The sequence below is a fragment of the Scyliorhinus canicula genome, chromosome 21, assembly GCF_902713615.1.
Source record: "Scyliorhinus canicula chromosome 21, sScyCan1.1, whole genome shotgun sequence".
In the NCBI taxonomy this organism is placed as follows: Eukaryota; Metazoa; Chordata; class Chondrichthyes; order Carcharhiniformes; family Scyliorhinidae; genus Scyliorhinus; species Scyliorhinus canicula.
The window spans coordinates 7,701,445-7,721,026 of NC_052166.1; the positions used below are offsets into that span (position 1 = coordinate 7,701,445).

The 19,582-nt window shown below is 53.7% G+C and overlaps 1 protein-coding gene across 5 annotated transcripts in view; it reads right to left on the reverse strand.

Annotated features, from left to right (window-relative positions):
- Window positions 1-3,117: 3,117 nt before the first annotated feature.
- Window positions 3,118-19,582, reverse strand: part of ptpn18 (protein tyrosine phosphatase non-receptor type 18) — a 108,201-nt gene continuing 91,736 nt past the window's right edge. For 3 of the 5 annotated variants that reach the window (XM_038782078.1, XM_038782076.1, XM_038782077.1), the window contains exons 16-18: window positions 17,020-17,047; window positions 3,961-4,050; window positions 3,118-3,366 (exon numbers count right to left, since the gene is read on the reverse strand). In XM_038782078.1, coding sequence (XP_038638006.1) covers window positions 3,293-3,366; window positions 3,961-4,050; window positions 17,020-17,047 — 192 coding nt within the window. In that variant the 3' untranslated portion in view covers window positions 3,118-3,292. The remainder of the gene's footprint in view (window positions 3,367-3,960; window positions 4,051-17,019; window positions 17,048-19,582) is intronic. The other 2 variants (XM_038782079.1, XM_038782080.1) reach the window with 1 other exon arrangement.

Consider the following 19,582-nt stretch of genomic DNA (forward strand, 5'->3'; position numbering starts at 1 on the left):
TCCAAATAAATGTTTTAGTCACCCTTTGTAACCAGCCCCAATGACCTCCTCCACACCTCAGGAAATTATTTGCAACTGAAAGAGCCATCCCCAGTCACTCCCTATTTAAACTTCAAAACCTGAAAGAACGTACTCCACACATACTCACTGTGTTTAAATTCAATAATCTCAAGCCAAACAAGGGATTATACTTCAAGGTCTCAGTAACGATCCCCAATTTTATTACCATGCTGGACCAGACCAGTGGCTGAGATACTGACAGTAACTCCAATATTTAATTTTAATTTTGTAAGAGTGTGAGGAAAGTAAGTGTGGGGACAGCACGGCCGCACAGTGGTTAGCACAGTTACTTCACAGCTCCAGGGTCCCAGGTTCGATTCCCGGTCACTGTCTGTGCAGGGTCTGCACATCCTCCCCGTGTCTGCGTGGTTCCTCCGGGTGCTCCGGTTTCCTCCCACAGCTCAAAGATGCGCAGGTTAGGTGGATGGGCCGTGCCAAATTGCCCTTAGTGTCCACAAAAGGTTGGGTCGGGTTACTGGGTTATGGGGATAGGGTGGAGGCGCAGAGTTGGGTAACGTGCTCTTTCCAAGGGAAATGGCCCAGACTCGATGGGCCGAATGGCCTCCTTCTCCACTGTAAATGCTATGATATGGTACCTCACTCCAGGAGTGATTTCACAAAGAAATAGGGATATGATAGGTCAAAACAAACTTTATTCCTAACACTACTGAAATAAACATCACACCAGAAAATAGCTTATAATTATCCCTTAAACCTTGCTAATCAATACAGTGAATACAGAAACCCTTAACTGCTATCTTTATTCCCACTCAAACAACAGGATCATCTTGGCTCTCAATCCACTTTCGAATACAGTTAGCACTCAGGAATACCTGATAAGGCAGCACGGTAGCATTGTGGATAGCACAATCGCTTCACAGCTCCAGGGTCCCAGGTTCAATTCCGGCTTGGGTCACTGTGCGGAGTCTGCACATCCTCCCCATGTGTGCGTGGGTGTCCTCCGGGTGCTCTGGTTTCCTCTCACAGTCCAAAGATGTGCAGGTTAGGTGGATTGGCCATGATAAATTGCCCTTAGTGTCCAAAATTGCCCTTAGTGTTGGGTGGGGTTACTGGGTTATGGGGATAGGGTGGAGTTATTGACCTTGGGTAGGGTGCTGTTTCCAAGAGCCGGTGCAGACTCGATGGGCTGAATGGCCTCCTTCTGCACTGTAAATTCTATGATAATACCTGCTATACAGAGATGTCGGGATCCTCCACTTTGAGTAAGAGAGATATTTTGACACTGCTGTACAGATAGAGACCTGAGCCTGTCAGAGCAATGCAGGATCTCCAGCTCAAATCCTCAGAAACTCTCTTTGTGGTTTGACTTCCATCGCCAGAACTAAAAGTAAACTCCTCCCGTGCAAAATGCTTGGTGTTCCAGCTCCTCATTTTACCAATCTGAAACACAATGGGCTGGATTCTCCGTTTGGGAGACGATGTCCTCACGCCGGTGTGAGAACGATTCCCTGCTCCGCGGGGGCTAGCAGACAGGCAGTGTACAGATCCCAGCTCGAGCTGCTGAAACGGCGGCCTGCAGCGTCCACACCGTGCTTCACCGTGGACTCAGCCCACGGACAAGGACCGCAAAAATAAACCCCCCCCCCCGCTTCGGCCGCTCGGCACCCCGGTTCTCCCCCCCCCCCCACCGACAGTGCCCCCATCCCTGATTGAACCCCCCCCCCTCCCCCCGACTGTGACGGCGCCTGATTGAGTCCGCAGCCGCCGCACTGAGTCATTGGGTGAGACTATACGTCCCCAATGCCGTCGGGAACTCGGCCAGTCGGAGATGGAGCATCGTGGGGCGGGCCACAGGCCGTGGATAAGGCGTGTGGCGTACTCGTAGAGTATGCCGCTTTTCAGGGGGCAGAACATCGCAAAAGCGGCACCGCCCCCGATTTGGGTGTCATTGGGGATTCCCTGCCCCCTCGCCAAACACGATTTCAGTGTCGGAGATCGGAGAATCCAGCCCAATGTACCAAATTAACTCCACAGGAAACCCTCTTAATCCAAACAAAGCTATATTCGACCAAGCTTTTACGATTCTTTAATTGCACCTCTGGCTCCCAAAAACTTTCAAACTAGGATTCATCAAAAACATGACTGCAGCAGTCATACACACTCTAACCCAGGCTTTTAACCCTAAATGCAACAATTACCTATAATGCATACGTCTGAAAATCCTACATACATCAGAGCACATGTGAAAGTGAGCGTGTGTGTGTGGGGGGGTTAAAGAGACCTGAATGAGGGGGCCATCATAAGAAAACGGTCACTCAAGCCAATTGGGAGGGTTGTGTTCTGGAGAAACGTCCTTATACAGAGAGTGGAGAGAATGACACAATGTGGGCCTCACTCCCATGGGGAATTGGGGAGAATGTGGGCCTCGCTCCCACAGGGAGTGGGGAGAATGTGACACGGGCTGCCATGGGGTGTGGGGAGAATGTGGGACTCGCTCCCACGGGGAGTGGGGAGAATGTGGGCCTCGCTCCCACAGGGAGTGGGGAGAATGTGGGACTCGCTCCCACGGGGAATGGGGGAGAATGTGGGTATCGCTCCCATGGGGAGTGGGGAGAATGTGGGACTCGCTCCCGCGGGGAGTGGGGAGAATGTGGAATTCGCTCCCACAGGGAGTGGGGGAGAATGTGGGCCTCGCTCCCACGGGGAGTGGGGCGAATGTTGGACTCGCTCCCACGGGGAATTGGGGAGAATGTGGGTCTCGATCCCACGGGGAGTGGGGGAGAATGTGGGTCTCTCTCCCATGGGGAGTGGGGAGAATGTGGGTCTCGAGGGAGCTGATTAAACATGAGGGAGAAATGAACAGTAGGATACGGGGGGGGGGGGGGGAGATGAAGTCAGGTTTGTGGGAAGAGGCTGCTGTGGGAGTCAGGAACACCAACATTGAGCAGAGTGGGGAGGAGGTCGGGGCTTCGGGGATGAATGGATGTGCAAGGCTTGACCTGTCCCAAGATTTGGGATAGTTTAAGAGAGGCGGAGAGTCATGGAGCGCACATGGGATACTCTCTGTCAGGACAAACACATGCAGACACACAAAGAGAAGCTGGATTCATGGTAATAGTTTACTGCTCAAACTCAGAAGTGATTAAAAACATTCTCCCCCCAACCCTGCTCGACAGGATGCAATGGCCTCCCGAGTGCCATTGTGTCCTCCCTCTCAGTCTCTGTCAGTCTAGGCCCGAAGCCTGGATTCAGTCCCACAAGATGGCCAACATCATTGCCCGTACACGGCCCACAACTCCGGAGGAGGCCGAGGTCCCTTTGGCTTCGATACCCTGGAATTAAACCCTGTTAAGAAAATGGAGAATGGTTAGAGAAGGGGAATAGAGAGAGAGAAAGAAAGGAATAAAGAGTAGGGTAGGATAGAGTAATGGGGAAACAGGGGTGATGCACTATCAATTGCCACAAAGACGAGAGTAGTGGAATAATCGAGGCTTTATTGAGCAAAGATGTTGTGCCTCCTGTAGCTGGAACCAGAATGGCTGCAGCTCGGTGAGTACACACATTTATACACCGTCTACTGGGCGGAGCCAGCAGGCAGGGATTTACCCATGTTCCGCTAGTATATGTGGCTCACCGTAATACATATACTACAGTTAGTGGTGACTACCACAAAGGGAAGAGAGGGATAGAGAGGATGTGAAAGGGGGAGAGAGGGATAAGGAGAGTGGAGAAATGGGGAAGGAACAGAGAGCATGGAAAAGGGGAGCGGGAAAGAGAGAGGATGAAAGATGGAGAGAGGCAGAGAGAGAGATGGAGAAGGGGAAAAAAGGAGGTAAAAGGGGGTGAGTGGGACAGAGAAAAGGGGGATCAAGGGATAGTGCGAGGGTAAAAGGGGACTAGCGGGCGGTGGTGAGGTGGTTTCACCACACTCCCTCTTACCGAGTCCATTGGCTGCACTGAAGCTGGAGGCAGCAGCAGTGGTCACATCACCAACATCTTCATAACCATCGTCTGCATTATTAGCAGATTCTGAAACAGAGAGAGGGAGAATGTGTGAGAGAGCGAGGGAGAATGTGAGAGAGCGAGGGAGAGTGTGAGAGAGCGAGGGAGAGTGTGAGAGAGCGAGGGAGAATGTGAGAGAGCGAGGGAGAATGTGAGAGAGCGCGAGGGAAAGTGTGAGAGAGAACGAGGGAAAGTGTGAGAGAGCGAGGAGAATGTGAGAGAGAGCGAGGGAGAGTGTGAGAGAGAGCGAGGGAGAGTGTGAGAGAGAGCGAGGGAGAGTGTGAGAGAGCGAGGGAGAGTGTGAGAGAGCGAGGGAGAGTGTGAGAGAGAGTGGGGGAGAGTGTGAGAGAGCGAGGGAAAGTGTGAGAGAGCGAGGGAGAGTGGGAGAGAGAGCGAGGGAGAGTGTGAGAGAGAGCGAGGGAAAGTGTGAGAGAGCGAGGGAGAGTGTGAGAGAGAGCGAGGGAGAGTGTGAGAGAGAGGGGGAGGGAGAATGTGAGAGAGCGAGGAGGAGAGTGTGAGAGAGTGAGGGAGGTGTGAGAGAGCGAGGGGAGAATGTGAGGAGCGAGGGAGAGTGTGAGCAGAGCGAGGGAGAATGTGAGAGAGAGCGAGGGAGTGTGAGAGAGAGGGAGAGTGTGAGAGAGAGAGAGCGAGGGAGAGTGTGAGGAGAGCGAGGGAGAGTGGAGAGAGCGAGGGAGAGTGGGAGAGAGAGCGAGGGAGAGTGTGAGAGAGAGCGAGGGAAAGTGTGAGAGAGAGCGAGGGAGAGTGTGAGAGAGAGCGAGGGAGAGTGTGAGAGAGAGCGAGGGAGAATGTGAGAGCGAGGGAGAATGTGAGAGGCGGGAGAGTGTGAGAGAGTGAGGGACAGTGTGAGAGAGCGAGGGAGAATGTGAGAGAGCGAGGGAAAGTGTGAGACAGAGCGAGGGAGAATGTGAGAGAGCGAGGGAGAGTGGGAGAGAGCGGAGGGAGAGTGTGAGGAGAGCGCGGGAGAGTGAGAGCGGGAGAATTGAGAGAGAGCGAGGGAGAGGTGTGAGAGAGCGAGGGAGAGTGTGCGAGAGAGCGAGGGAGAATGTGAGAGAGCGAGGAGGGAAGTGATGAGAGAGCGAGGGAGGTGAGAGGAGAGCGAGGGAAAGTGTGAGAGAGAGCGAGGGGAGAGTGTGAGAGAGAGCGAGGGAGAGTTTGAGAGAGCGAGGGAAAGTGTAAGAGAGCGAGGGAGAGGGGGAGAGAGAGCGAGGGAGAGTGTGAGAGAGAGCGAGGGAAAGTGAGAGAGAGAGGGAGAGTGTGAGAGAGAGCGAGGGAGAATGTGAGAGAGCGAGGGAGAATGTGAGAGATCGAGGGAGAGTGTGAGAGAGTGAGGGAGAGTGTGAGAGAGCGAGGGGAGAATGTGAGAGAGCGAGGGAGGAGGAGAGTGTGAGACAGAGAGAGGGAGAATGTGAGAGAGCGAGGGAGAGTGTGAGAGAGAGCGGGGGAGGTGTGAGAGAGAGCGCGAGGGAGAGTGTGAGAGAGAGTGGGAGAGTGGAGAGAGAGGTGAGGGAGAATGTGAGAGAGCGAGGGAGAGGGGAGAGAGAGAGGGAGAGTGTGTGAGAGCGAGGGAGAGTGTGAGAGCGAGGGAGTGTGTGAGAGCGAGGGAGTGTGTGAGAGCGAGGGAGAGTGTGAGAGCGAGGCGAGGGAGAGTGTGTGAGAGCGAGGGAGTGTGAGAGAGCGAGGGAGTGTGAGAGAGAGAGCGAGGAAAGTGTGAGAGAGAGCGAGGGAGAGTGTGAGAGAGCGGGGAGAGTGTGAGGAGAGCGAGGGAGAATGTGAGTAAGACGGAGGGGAGAGTGTGAGAGAGAGCGAGGGAAAGTGTGAGAGAGCGAGGAGAATGTGAGAGAGCGAGGGAGAATGTGAGAGAGAGCAAGGGAGAATGTGAGACAGAGCGAGGGAATGTGGAAGAGAGCGAGAGGAGAATGTGAGACAGAGCAAGAGGAGAGTGGAGAGAGCGAGGGAGAATGTGAGACAGAGCGAGGGAAAGTGTGAGAGAGCCAGGGAGAGTGTGAGAGAGAGCGAGGGAGAGTGTGAGAGAGCGAGGAGAGAGGGAGTGTGAGCAGAGGGGGGAGTGTGAGCAGAGAGGGAGAGTGTGAGCAGAGAGGGAGAGTGTGAGCAGAGAGGGAGAGTGTGAGCAGAGAGGGAGAGTGTGAGGAGAGAGGGAGAGTGTGAGAGAGAGCGAAGGAGAGTGTGAGAGAGCGAGGGAAAGTGTGAGAGAGCGAGGGAGAGTGGGAGAGAGAGCAAGGGAGAGTGTGAGAGAGAGCGAGGGAAAGTGTGAGAGAGAGCGAGGAAGAGTGTGAGAGAGAGCGAGGGAGAGTGTGAGAGAGAGCGAGGGAGAGTGTGAGAGAGAGCGAGGGAGAATGTGAGAGAGTGAGGGAGAATGTGAGAGAGCGAGGGAGAGTGTGAGAGAGCGAGGGAGAGTGTGAGAGAGCGAGGGAGAGTGTGAGACAGAGCGAGGGAGAGTGGGAGAGCGAGGGAGAGTTGAGAGTGTGAGCGAGAGAGCGAGAGATGTGGAGAGAGAGCGCGAGGGAGAGTGTGAGAGAGAGTGAGGGAGAGTGTGAGAGAGAGCGAGGGAGAATGTGTGAGAGTGAGGGAGAGTGTGAGAGAGCGAGGGAGAATATGAGAGAGCAAGGGAGAGTGTGAGACAGAGCGAGGGAGAATGTGAGAGCGAGGGAGTGTGAGAGAGCGAGGGAGAGTGTGAGAGAGCGAGGGGTGAGAGAGAGCGAGGGGTTAGAGAGAGCGAGGGGTTAGAGAGCGAGGGAGAGTGTGAGAGAGAGCGAGGGAGAGTGTGAGAGAGAGCGAGGGAGTGTGTGAGAGAGCGAGGGAGAGTGTGAGAGAGCAAGGAGAGTGTGTGAGAGTGAGGGAGAGGTGAGAGAGCGAGGGAGGAATATGAGAGAGCAAGGGAGAGTGTGAGACAGAGCGAGGGAGAATGTGAGAGCGAGGGAGAGTGTGAGAGAGAGCGAGGGAAAGTGTGAGAGAGAGAGAGGGAGAGGGGAGAGAGCGAGGGGGAGAGTGTGAGAGAGAGCGAGGGAAAGTGTGAGAGAGAGCGAGGGAGAGTGTGAGAGAGAGCGAGGGAGAGTGTGAGAGAGAGCGAGGGAGAATGTGAGAGAGCGAGGGAGAATGTGAGAGAGCGAGGGAGAGTGTGAGAGAGTGAGGGAGAGTGTGAGAGAGCGAGGGAGAATGTGAGAGAGAGCGAGGGAGAGTGTGAGAGAGCGAGGAGAGTGTGAGACAGAGCGAGGGAGAATGTGAGAGAGCGAGGGAGAGTGTGAGAGAGAGCGAGGGAGAGTGTGTGAGAGGAGCGCGCGAGGAGATAGAGTGTGAGAGAGAGTGAGGGAGAGTTGAGAGAGAGCGAGGGAGAATGTAGAGAGCGAGGGAGAGTGGGAGAGAGCGAGGGAGAGTGTGAGAGAGCGAGGGAGAGTGTGAGAGCGGGAGAATGTGAGAGAGAGCGAGGAGAGTGTGAGAGAGAGAGGGAGAGTGTGAGAGAGAGCGAGGGAGAATGTGAGAGAGCGAGGGAGAATGTGAGAGAGCGAGGGAGAATGTGAGAGAGAGCGAGGAAAAGTGAGAGAGAGTGAGAGGAGAGCGTGAGGAGGGAGAGTGTGAGAGAGCGAGGGAGAATGTGAGAGACGGAGGGAGAGTGGAGAGAGAGCGAGGGAAAGTGTGTGAGAGCGCGGAGAATGTGAGAGAGGAGGGAGAATGTGAGAGGAGCAAGGGAGAATGTGAGACAGAGCAAGGGAGAGTGTGAGAGAGCGAGGGAGAATGTCAGAGCGAGGGAAAGTGGAGAGAGCCAGGGAGAATGTGACAGACGAGGGAAAGTGTGAGAGAGCCAGGGAGAGTGGATGAGAGAGAGGGAGAGTGGATGAGAGAGAGGGGAGAGTGAGAGAGCGAGGGAGAGTGTGAGACACGAGCGGGGAGAGTGTGAGAGAGAGCGAGGGAGAGTGCGCGAAGAGCGAGGGAGAGTGAGACAGAGCGAGGGAGAGTGTGAGAGAGCGAGGGAGAGTGTGAGAGAGAGCGAGGAGAATGTGAGGAGCGAGAGGGAGAATGTGAGAGAGCGGGAGAGTGTGAGAGAGGTGAGGGAGAGTGGGAGAGAGAGGGAGAATGTGAGAGAGCGAGGGAGAGAGTGTGAGACGAGCGAGGGAGAATGTGAGAGAGCGAGGGAGAGTGAGAGAGAGCGAGAGGGAGAGTGTGAGAGAGAGCGCGAGGGAGAGTGTGAGAGAGAGTGAGGGAGAGTGTGAGAGAGAGCGAGGGAGAATGTGAGAGAGCGAGGGAGAGTGGGAGAGAGCGAGGGAGAGTGTGAGAGAGCGAGGGAGCGTGTGAGGCGAGGGAGTGTGTGAGAGCGAGGGAGCGTGTGAGAGCGAGGGAGCGTGTGAGAGCGAGGGAGCGTGTGAGAGCGAGGGAGTGTGTGAGAGCGAGGGAGCGTGTGAGAGAGCAAGGGAGAGTGTGAGAGAGCGAAGGAGAGTGTGAGAGAGCGAGGGAAAGTGTGAGAGAGCGAGGGAGAGTGGGAGAGAGAGCAAGGGAGAGTGTGAGAGAGAGCGAGGGAAAGTGTGAGAGAGCGAGAAGAGTGTGAGGAGAGATGAAGGAGAGCGAGGGAGAGTGTGAGAGAGAGCGAGGGAGAGTGTGAGAGAGAGCGAGGGAGAATGTGAGAGAGTGAGGGAGAATGTGAGAGAGCGAGGGAGAGTGTGAGAGAGCGAGGGAGAATGTGAGAGAGCGAGGGAGAGTGTGAGACAGAGCGAGGGAGAATGTGAGAGAGCGAGGGAGAGTGTGAGAGAGAGAGAGGGAGAGTGTGAGAGAGAGCGCGAGGGAGAGTGTGAGAGAGAGTGAGGGAGAGTGAGAGAGAGCGAGGGAGAATGTGTGAGAGTGAGGGAGAGTGTGAGAGAGCGAGGGAGAATATGAGAGAGCAAGGGAGAGTGTGAGACAGAGCGAGGGAGAATGTGAGAGCGAGGGAGAGTGTGAGAGAGCGAGGGAGAGTGTGAGAGAGAGCGGGAGTGTGAGAGAGAGCGAGGGAGTGTGAGAGAGAGCGGGAGTGTGAGAGAGAGCGGGAGTGTGAGAGAGAGCGAGGGAGAGTGTGAGAGAGCGCGAGAGAGTGTGTGAGAGAGCGGGAGAGTGTGAGAGAGCAAGGGAGAGTGTGGGAGAGTGAGGGAGAGTGTGAGAGAGCGAGGGAGAATATGAGAGAGCAAGGGAGAGTGTGAGACAGAGCGAGGGAGAATGTGAGAGCGAGGGAGAGTGTGAGAGAGCGAGGGAAAGTGTGAGAGAGCGAGGGAGAGTGGGAGAGAGAGCGAGGGAGAGTGTGAGAGAGAGCGAGGGAAAGTGTGAGAGAGAGCGAGGGAGAGTGTGAGAGAGAGCGAGGGAGAGTGTGAGAGAGAGCGAGGGAGAATGTGAGAGAGCGAGCGAGGGAATGTGAGAGAGCGCGGGGAGTGTGAGAGAGTGAGGGAGAGTGTGAGAGAGCGAGGGAGAATGTGAGAGAGCGAGGGAGAGTGTGAGAGAGCGAGGGAGAGTGTGAGACAGAGCGAGGGAGAATGTGAGAGAGCGAGGGAGAGTGTGAGAGAGAGCGAGGGAGAGTGTGAGAGAGAGCGCGAGGAGAGTGTGAGAGAGTGAGTAGGGAGAGTGTGAGAGAGAGCGAGGGAGAATGTGAGAGAGCGAGGGAGAGTGGGAGAGAGCGAGGGAGAGTGTGAGAGAGCGAGGGAGAGTGAGAGCGAGGGAGAATGTGAGAGAGAGCGAGGGAGAGTGTGAGAGAGCGAGGGAGAGTGTGAGAGAGAGCGAGGGAGAATGTGAGAGAGCGAGGGAGAATGTGAGAGAGCGAGGGAGATGTGAGAGAGAGCGAGGGAAAGTGTGAGAGAGAGTGTGAGAGAGAGCGAGGGAGAGTGTGAGAGAGCGAGGGAGAATGTGAGTAAGACGGAGGGAGAGTGTGAGAGAGAGCGAGGGAAAGTGTGAGAGAGCGAGGAGAATGTGAGAGAGCGAGGGAGAATGTGAGAGAGAGCAAGGGAGAATGTGAGACAGAGCAAGGGAGAGTGTGAGAGAGCGAGGGAGAATGTGAGACAGAGCGAGGGAAAGTGTGAGAGAGCCAGGGAGAATGTGAGACAGAGCGAGGGAAAGTGTGAGAGAGCCAGGGAGAGTGTGAGAGAGAGCGAGGGAGAGTGTGAGAGAGCGAGGGAGAGTGTGAGAGAGCGAGGGAGAGTGTGAGACAGAGCGAGGGAGAGTGTGAGAGAGAGCGAGGGAGAGTGCGAGAGAGCGAGGGAGAGTGAGACAGAGCGAGGGAGAGTGTGAGAGAGCGAGGGAGAGTGTGAGAGAGAGCGAGGGAGAATGTGAGAGAGCGAGGGAGAATGTGAGAGCGAGGGAGAGTGTGAGAGTGAGGGAGAGTGGGAGAGAGCGAGGGAGAATGTGAGAGAGCGAGGGAGAGTGTGAGACAGAGCGAGGGAGATGTGAGAGAGCGAGGGAGAGTGTGAGAGAGAGCGCGGGAGGTGTGAGAGAGCGCGAGGGAGAGTGTGAGAGAGAGCGAGGGAGAGTGTGAGAGAGAGCGAGGGAGAATGTGAGAGAGCGAGGGAGAGTGGGGAGAGCGAGGGAGAGTGTGAGAGCGCGGGAGAGTGTGAGAGCGAGGGAGAATGTGAGAGAGAGCGAGGGAGTGTGAGAGAGCGAGGGAGAGTGTGAGAGAGAGCGGGGAGAGTGTGAGAGAGAGCGGGAGTGTGTGAGAGAGCGAGGGAGAGTGTGAGAGAGCAAGGGAGAGTGTGTGAGAGTGAGGGAGAGTGAGAGAGAGCGAGGGAGAATATGAGAGAGCAAGGGAGAGTGTGAGACAGAGCGAGGGAGAATGTGAGAGCGAGGGAGAGTGTGAGAGAGAGAGGGAGGGGAGTGTGAGAGAGCGAGGGAGAATGTGAGAGAGCGAGGGAGTGTGAGAGAGAGCGAGGGAGTGTGAGAGAGCGAGGGAGAGTGTGAGAGAGAGCGAGGGAGAGTGTGAGAGAGAGCGAGGGAGTGTGAGAGAGAGCGAGGGAGAATATGAGAGAGCAAGGGAGAGTGTGAGACAGAGCGAGGGAGAATGTGAGAGTGAGGGAGAGTGTGAGAGAGCGAGAGGGAGTTTGAGAGAGCGAGGGAGAGTGAGAGAGAGAGCGAGGGAGAGTGTGAGAGAGCGAGGGAGAGTGTGAGAGCGAGGGAGAGTGAGAGAGAGCGAGGGAGAGTGTGAGAGAGAGCGAGGGAGAGTGTGAGAGAGAGCGAGGGAGAGTGGGAGGGAGAGCGAGGGAGAGTGTGAGAGAGAGCAAGGGAGAGTGTGAGAGAGAGCGAGGGAGTGTGAGAGAGAGTGAGGGAGAATGTGACAGAGCGAGGGAGCGTGTGAGAGTGACACGGGGGGAGAGAGAGAAAGAGAGACGGGAGAGAGAGGAGAGACGGGGGAGAGAGAGACACGGGGGGCGGGGGGAGAGAGACACGGGGGGGAGAGAGAGGAGAAGAGGGGGGGGAGAGAGTGGGAGAGACACGGAGGGGAGAGAGAGGAAGACACGGGGGGAAGAGAGGGAGAGACACGGGGGAGGAGAGAGGGAGAGAGACACGGGGTAGAGAGAGAGGGAGAGAGACACGGGGGGCGAGAGAGAGAGACGGGGTGAGAGAGACACGGGGGCGAGGGAGAGACACGGGGGGCAGAGGGAGGGAGAGACACGGGGGGCAGGGAGAGGGAGAGATACGGGGAGAGAGAGACACGGGGAGAGAGAGACACGGGGGGGGGGAGAGAGAGACACGTGGGGAGGAGAGACAGGGAGAGAGAGATCGGGGGGGGAGAGAGAGAGACACGGGGAGAGAGAGACACGGGGGGGGAGAGAGAGAGACACTGGGGGGAGAGAGAGAGACACGGCGGGAGGGAGAGAGAGACACGGGGTAGAGAGAGAGAGACACGGGGTAGAGAGAGAGAGACACGGGGGGGGGGGGAGAGAGAGAGACATGGGGGGAGAGAGAGAGACACGGGGAGAGAGAGACACGGGGGTGAGAGAGAGACACGGGGAGAGAGAGAGACACGGGGAGAGAGAGAGAGTCACAGGGGGGGAGAGAGAGACACGGGGGGAGAGGGAGAGACACGGGGGGGGGAGAGAGAGACACGGGGGGAGAGAGAGAGACACGGGGGGGAGGAGAGAGAGAGAGACACACACACACAAGGGGGAGAGAGAGACGGGGGGGGGAAAGAGAGAGGGAGACGGGAATAAAGAGAGGGAGAGACATGGGGAGAGAGAGAGAGACATGGGGAGAGAGAGAGAGAGAGACACACATAGGAGGGAGAGTGAGAGAAAGAGCCATGGGGAGAGACATAGAGAGAGAGACGCACACAAACATGGGGAGGTGAGAAAAGAGAGGGACTGAGCGAAAGAGACAGAGTGAGGGAGCAGAGGTTGTCTACTAATTCTCTGTTGAAATGTGCCAGACGGTGATTGAGAAAGAGGTGACGCTGAGAGTTGGAAGGAGATGTCCCAGGAAGTGAAAGGGGAAGTGCCAGACCAGGCAGTCCTATGACAAGGCCACAGTGCAGCTTTAAAGAGAGTAGAGAGAGAGAGAGAGAGATCTAATTCTGAATTTCAGGGAAAGGGTGAACAACATCCAGGAGAAGGCGTTGTAAGGGACACGGATCCAGGATCCCCGAGACCTCAGGGAGCAGGGCAAACACAGGGAGCCATTGCTCGAAGGCGCGATACGGCGGAGACTGAATGTCAAAACAATCCTGTTGTCCAACCCATCGAGCATGGTGAGGGCACAGAGACAATACAAATACAGGGGCTAACCAATCACCACTGAACAGAGGCCACGAGAGAGAGCGAGTGTACGTGTGTGAAAGTGAGTGTTTGCGTGTGAGAGGGTGTACGTGTGTGAGAGAGAGCGCGTTTATAATTCATAGAATTTACAGGCAGAAGGAGGCCATTCGGCCCATCGAGTCTGCACCGGCTCCTGGAAAGAGCACCCTACCCAAGGTCAACACCTCCACCCTATCCCCATAACCCCACACAACACTAAGGGCAATTTTGGACACTAAGGGCAATTTATCATCCACCTAACCTCCACATCTTTGGACTGTGGGAGGAAACCGGAGCACCCGGAGAAAACCCACGCACACACGGGGAGGATGTGCAGACTCCGCACAGACAGTGACCCAAGCCGGAATCGAACCTGGGACCCTGGAGCTGTGAAGCCATTGTGCTATCTACAATGCTACCGTGCTGCCCAATGTATGTGTGAGTATACATGTGCGTGAGAGAGAGCATGTGTGTGTGAGAATGTACGTGTGTCAGAGAGAGAGTGAGTGTATGTGTGTGAGAGAGAATGTATGTGTGTGTGAGAGAGTGAGTGTGTGTGAGAGAGTGAGTGTGTGTGAGAGAGTACGTGTGTGTGTGAGAGAGTGTGCGTGAGAGTGTGTGAGAGAGTGTGTGTGTGAGAGAGCGAGTGTGTGAGAGAGCGAGTGTACGTGTGTGAGAGAGAGAGTGAGTATGTGTGTGTGAGAGAGAATGTATGTGTGTGTGAGAGAGAGTGTGTGTGAGAGAGTGTGTGTGTGTGAGAGAGTGTGTGTGAGAGAGAGGGAGTGATAGTGAGCGGGTGTGTGAGAGAGAGTGAGTGTACGTGTGTGAGAGAGAGAATATATGTGTGTGGGAGAGAGCGAGTGTATGTGAGAGAGAGTGTGTGAGAGAATGTGTGTGTGAGAGAGAACGTGCGTGTGTGAGAGCTGTTGGGGAGGGTTTAAACTAATGTGGCAGGGGGATGGGAACCGATGCAGGAAGTTGGAAGGTAGTAAAACGGACAGAAGCAAAAGGAAGTAAGGGGAAAAGTGCAAGGCAGAGAAGACATAGTCAAAAATCATACAAGGTACAGTGACTGAGGGGAGCTCGGTGAATAGGCCCAGTAATACTAAAAGGAATAAAACTGGAGATGTTAAGATTCAAAACAGAGGTAAAAAAACCAACATAGGTGTACTTTACCTGAATGCTCGTAGTATTCGGAATAAAGTAAATGAGTTGATGGCACAAATCATCGTAAATGACTATGATTTAGTGGCCATTACTGAAACATGGTTAAAGGATGGTCACGACTAGGAGTTAAATATCCGAGGGTATCAAACTATTCGGAAGGACAGAGTGGATGGTAAGGGAGGTGGTGTTGCTCTGTTATTTAAGGATGACATCGGTGCTATGGAGGGTAAGGTTGAATCCATTTGGGTGGAAATCAGGAATAGTAAGGCGAAAAAGTCACTGATAGGAGTAGTCTATCGGCCACCAAATAGTAACATTATGGTGGGGCAGGCAATAAACAAAGAAATAACTGATGCATGTAGAAATGGTACAGCAGTTCTCATGGAGGATTTTAATCTACATGTCGATTGGTTTAACCAGGTCGGTCAAGGCAACCTTGAGGAGTTTATAGAATGTATCCGCGATAGTTTCCTAGAACAGTATGTAATGGAACCTACGAGGGAACAAGCGGTCCTAGATCTTGTCCTGTGTAATGAGACGGGATAGATTCATGATCTCATAGTTAGGGATCCTCTCGGAAGGAGCGATCACAATATGGTGGAATTTAAAATACAGATGGAGGGTGAGAAAGTAAAATCAAATACTAGTGTTTTGTGTTTAAACAAAGGAGATTACAATGGGATGAGAGAAGAACTAGCTAAGGTAGACTGGGAGCAAAGACTTTATGGTGGAACAGTTGAGGAACAGTGGAGAACCAGGTGATTAAGAAGGCAAATGGAATTTTGTCCTTCATTGCTAGAGGGATGGAGTTTAAGACTAGGGAGGTTCTGTTGCAATTGTATAAGGTGTTAGTGAGGCCACACCTGGAGTATTCTGTTCAGTTTTGGTCTCCTTGCCTGAGAAATGACGTACTGGCGCTGGAGGGTGTGCAGAGGAGATTCACTAGGTTAATCCCAGAGCTGAAGGGGTTGGATTATGAGGAGAGGTTGAGTAGACTGGGACTGTACTCGTTGGAATTTAGAAGGATCAGGGGGGATCTTATAGAAACATTTAAAATTATGAAGGGAATAGATAGGATAGATGCGGGCAGGTTGTTTCCACTGGCGGGTGAAAGCAGAACTAGGGGACATAGCCTCAAAATAAGGGGAAGTAGATTTAGGACTGAGTTTAGGAGGAACTTCTTCACCCAAAGGGTTGTGAATCTATGGAATTCCTTGCCCAGTGAAGCAGTTGAGGCTCCTTCATTACATGTTTTTAAGGTAAAGATAGATAGTTTTTTGAAGAATAAAGGGATTAAGGGTTATGGTGTTCGGGCCGGAAAGTGGAGCTGAGTCCACAAAAGATCAGCCATGATCTCATTGAATGGCAGAGCAGGCTCGAGGGGCCAGATGGCCTACTCCTGCTCCTAGTTCTTATGTTCTTTTGAGAGAGAGTGTACATGTGTGAGAGAGAGTGTACGTGTGTGTGTGTGTGTGTGAGAGTGTGTGTGTGTGTGAGAGAGTGAGTGTATGTGTGTGAGAGAGCACGAGTGTATATGTGTGAGAGAGAGTGTGTGTGTGAGAGAGTGTACGTGTGTGTGTGTGAGTGTGTGTGTGAGAGAGCACGAGTGTATATGTGTGAGAGAGAACGTACGTGTGTGAGAGAGACTGTACATGTGTGAGAGAGTGTGTGTGAGAGAGCACGAGTGTATATGTGTGAGAGAGAGTGTGTGTGTCAGAGAGAGTGTACGTGATTGAGAGAGAGGGAGAGATAGGGAGCGAGTGTATGTGTGTGTGAGAGATAGAGAGCGAGAATGTTCGAGAGAAAGTGAGGAACGGTGTAGTAAGAGGGCGCTCAGGACTGAAAGGGTTAATGTGGGGCATGAGCAATGGTATCAGCCCTGAGGTAATCACTGAACGAACGACACTGGCTGACGTCTGAAGCTCACGGCCTGGAATCTATAATAAACAAATAGCGTGCAGGTACACAGGTCGGTGCTCTTTTCCTGAAATACAACAGCTCATGTGAAACAAGTAGATTGAGCTAAAATGGAGAGGGCGAAGAAGAGGGAGAGAGAGACGCACAGATATAGAATAGACTGACACTGCCTCACTAACTCGGGCTAATGCCCCAAGGGTGGAGCCCTGTACAAACTCCTGAGCATTCCCAGAGCTACTCCCCCTAGTGGTCGGATAACGCTACTGCGCTTACAATGGTATTGGTAAATACAGTGTGAATTACTAAGTTACATTCACCACGCAAGTGGATTGAGCTGAAATGGAGAAGGCGAAGGAGAGGGAGAGAGAGAGACGCACAGATATAGAATAGACTGACACTGCCTCACTGACTCGGGCTAATTCCCCAGGCCCGAGGCCATTGTTAACACATTTTCTCCTGGTCGCTGGCTGGACCAGCATTTATTTCCCATCCCTTGAGGGGGTTATTTCAGTGTCCACCACACTGCTGTGGGGGTCTGGAGTCACATGGAGGTCAGACTAGGTCAGGATGGACGATAGTGAACCAGGCGGGTTTTTACTCCAATCGCCAATGGTTTCATTGTACATCAAGGGGCAGCAGGGTAGCATTGTGGATAGCACAATGGCTTCACAGCTCCAGGTTCCCAGGTTCGATTCCGGCTTGGGTCACTGTCTGTGCGGAGTCTGCACATCCTCCCCGTGTCTGCGCGGGTTTCCTCCGGGTGCTCCGGTTTCCTCCCACAGTCCAAAGATGTGCAGGTTAGGTGGATTGGACATGATAAATTGCCCTTAGTGTCCAAAATTTTCCTTAGTGTTGGGTGGGGTTACTGGGTTATTGGGATAGGGTGGAGGTGTTGAACTTGGGTAGGGTGCTCTTTCCAAGAGCCGGTGCAGACTCGATGGGCCGAATGGCCTCCTTCTACACTGTAAATTCTATGATTCTATGATCATCAGACTCTTCATTCCAGATTGTTTTTCCAATTCACATTTCCCCATCTGCCTTGGGTGGGATTTGAACCCGGGTCCCCAGGGTGGCTGAAATATTAGTCCAGTGACAATCCCACTGGGCCACTGCCTCGTCTAGGCCCCCTGCCTTATTTTCTTACCTTTTCTGACTGGATTCCCGGGAAATCCCTGTGGGGGGGAAGGAAAACGGAACCTTTAATCAACGCAAACTAAAAAAAACTCATCTCCGACAGCAAGTGACCCCCCTCCCCCACCCAGAGTGACTGCACCACCGCGGGTGGCCCTACCGAACCAGCGTGACCGCATCACCCAGAATGCCCCTGTCCCAGAACAACGCGGTCACTGACCCCTGAACCCGCCACATGGACCCCTGACATTGACCACCTTCCTCCAGATCCCCGAGACTGACTCCACCCTCCCTGAACACAAGACACTGACCCAAGATACTGTCCCTGACCTCTCCCTTTCTGGCCCGGGACACTGATAGCCCCTCCCTGACCACTGACCACTGACACTGACCCCTCCCAGCGTCCCGACACTGAACCCCCCCCGCTTCCTGCATCCCTCTCCTGTGACCCTGACCCTTCCTTTCCTCCTACTCCGTGACCCTGACCCCCTCCTTCTCCGTGACCCTGACCCCTCACTTGCCTCCCTCTCCCGTGACACTAACCCCATTCCCTGCCTCCCTCTCCCGTGACGCTGACCCCTCCCTGCCTCCCTCTCCCGTGACTCTGACCCCTCCATTTCTCCATCTCCCGTGACTCTGACCCCTCCCTGCCTCCCTCTTCCTTGACTCTGACACCTCCATTCCTCCCTCTCCCGTGACTCTGACCCCTCCCTGTCTCCCTCTCCCGTGACTCTGACCCCTCCATTTCTCCATCTCCCGTGACTCTGACCCCTCCCTGCCTCCCTCTCCCGTGTCTCTGACCCCTCCATTTCTCCCTCTCCCGTGACTCTGACCCCTCCCTGTCTCCCTCACCCATAACATAAGCCCCTCCCTCCTCCACTTTTCTTTGACACTGACCCCTTTGTCCCTGATACCTGACTCCAGTCTCCTGACCTCGAACATTGACCATAGCCTCCCTGACCTCGATCATTGACCCAGCCTTCCTGACCTTTCCATCCCTAATACTGACCCCACACTTCCCGATACTGACCCCACACTCCCTGATACTGACCCCATACTCCCCGATACTGACCCCACACTCCCCGATACTGACCCCACACTCCCCGATACTGACCCCACACTCCCCGATACTGACCCCACACTCCCCGATACTGACCCCACACTCCCCGATACTGACCCCACACTCCCCGATACTGACCCCACACTCCCTGACCCTTGAGAAAGACCCTTCTCTCCCTGATCCCTGACACTGAAGCCCCTGACTTCAAGACCTTGGACACCTCCCTCCCTGACCCTTGGACACTGACCCCTGCCTTCCTGATGTAAGACCATAAGGAGCATAGCTTGGCCATTCGGCCCATTGAGTCTGCTCTGCCATTCAATGAGATCCTGGCTGGTCTGATGTGATAATTCTCAACTCCACTTTCCTGCCTTACCCCCGTAACCCTCGACCCCCTCGCCGATTAACAGTCTGTCTCTCTCGGCCTTGAACATACTTAACGACCCGGCCTCTACAGCTCTCTGCAGTAAAGAATTCCACAGATTCACTCCCCTCTGAGGGAAGAAATTCCTCCTCATCTCTGTCTGAAATGGCTCTGAGATTCTGCCCTCCGGTCCCAGACTCTCCCACAAGAGGAAACATCCTCTCAGCATCGACCCCGCCAATCCCACCCAGAATCCTCTCTGTCTCAATATGGTCACCTCTCATTCTTCTAAACTCCCAATGAGTACAGGCCCCGGCCTACTCAACCCCTCCTCATAACAAAATCCCCCATTCCCTTTGAAATTAAGGTCAACATTCCATTTGCCTTCCTGATGAGCTGCTGAACTTACATGCTAGCGTTTGGGAATTTACCCATGAGGACCCCTAACTCCCTCTGTGCTGCAGCTCTCTGCCATCTTTCTCCATTTAAATAACATTCAGCTTCTTTATTCTCCCAACCAAAGTGCATAACTTCACATTATGTTCCATGTGCTTGATTTGATTTGTGATGTTTGTTGTTTTAATATATAAATGCCTCAATAAAATATATATTTTTAAAAATTATGTTCCATCTGCCAAATTTTGCCCATTCACCTAACCTATCTGTCTCCCTTTGTACATCCTCCTCACTACTTGCCTTCCAACTAATTTTGGGTCAACCGCAAACTTGGCAATAGCGCATTCAGTTCCCTCCTCCAAGTCATTAATATATATTGTGAATAATTGTGGCCCCAGTACGGATCTCTGTGGCACTCCACTAGTTACAGGTTGTCAGTCTGAATATGCCCCTCTGATCACAACTCTCAGTCTTCTATCAGTTCACCAATCCTCTATCTGTGCTAATATACTACCCCCAGAACAAGGACTCCTATCTTCTTAAGTAGCCTTTTGTGCTTTACCCTGTCAAACGCTTTTTTGGAAATCCAAATATATTACATCTACCGGTTTCCCTTTATCTCTCACCCTCATTCCCACCGCAAAGAATTTGAATGAGTTTATCAGGTATGATTTCCCCTTCATGAAGCCATGCTGACTCTGCCGGATTATAGTGTGTATTTCTAAAATGTTCTGCTGTTACATCCGTTATAATGAT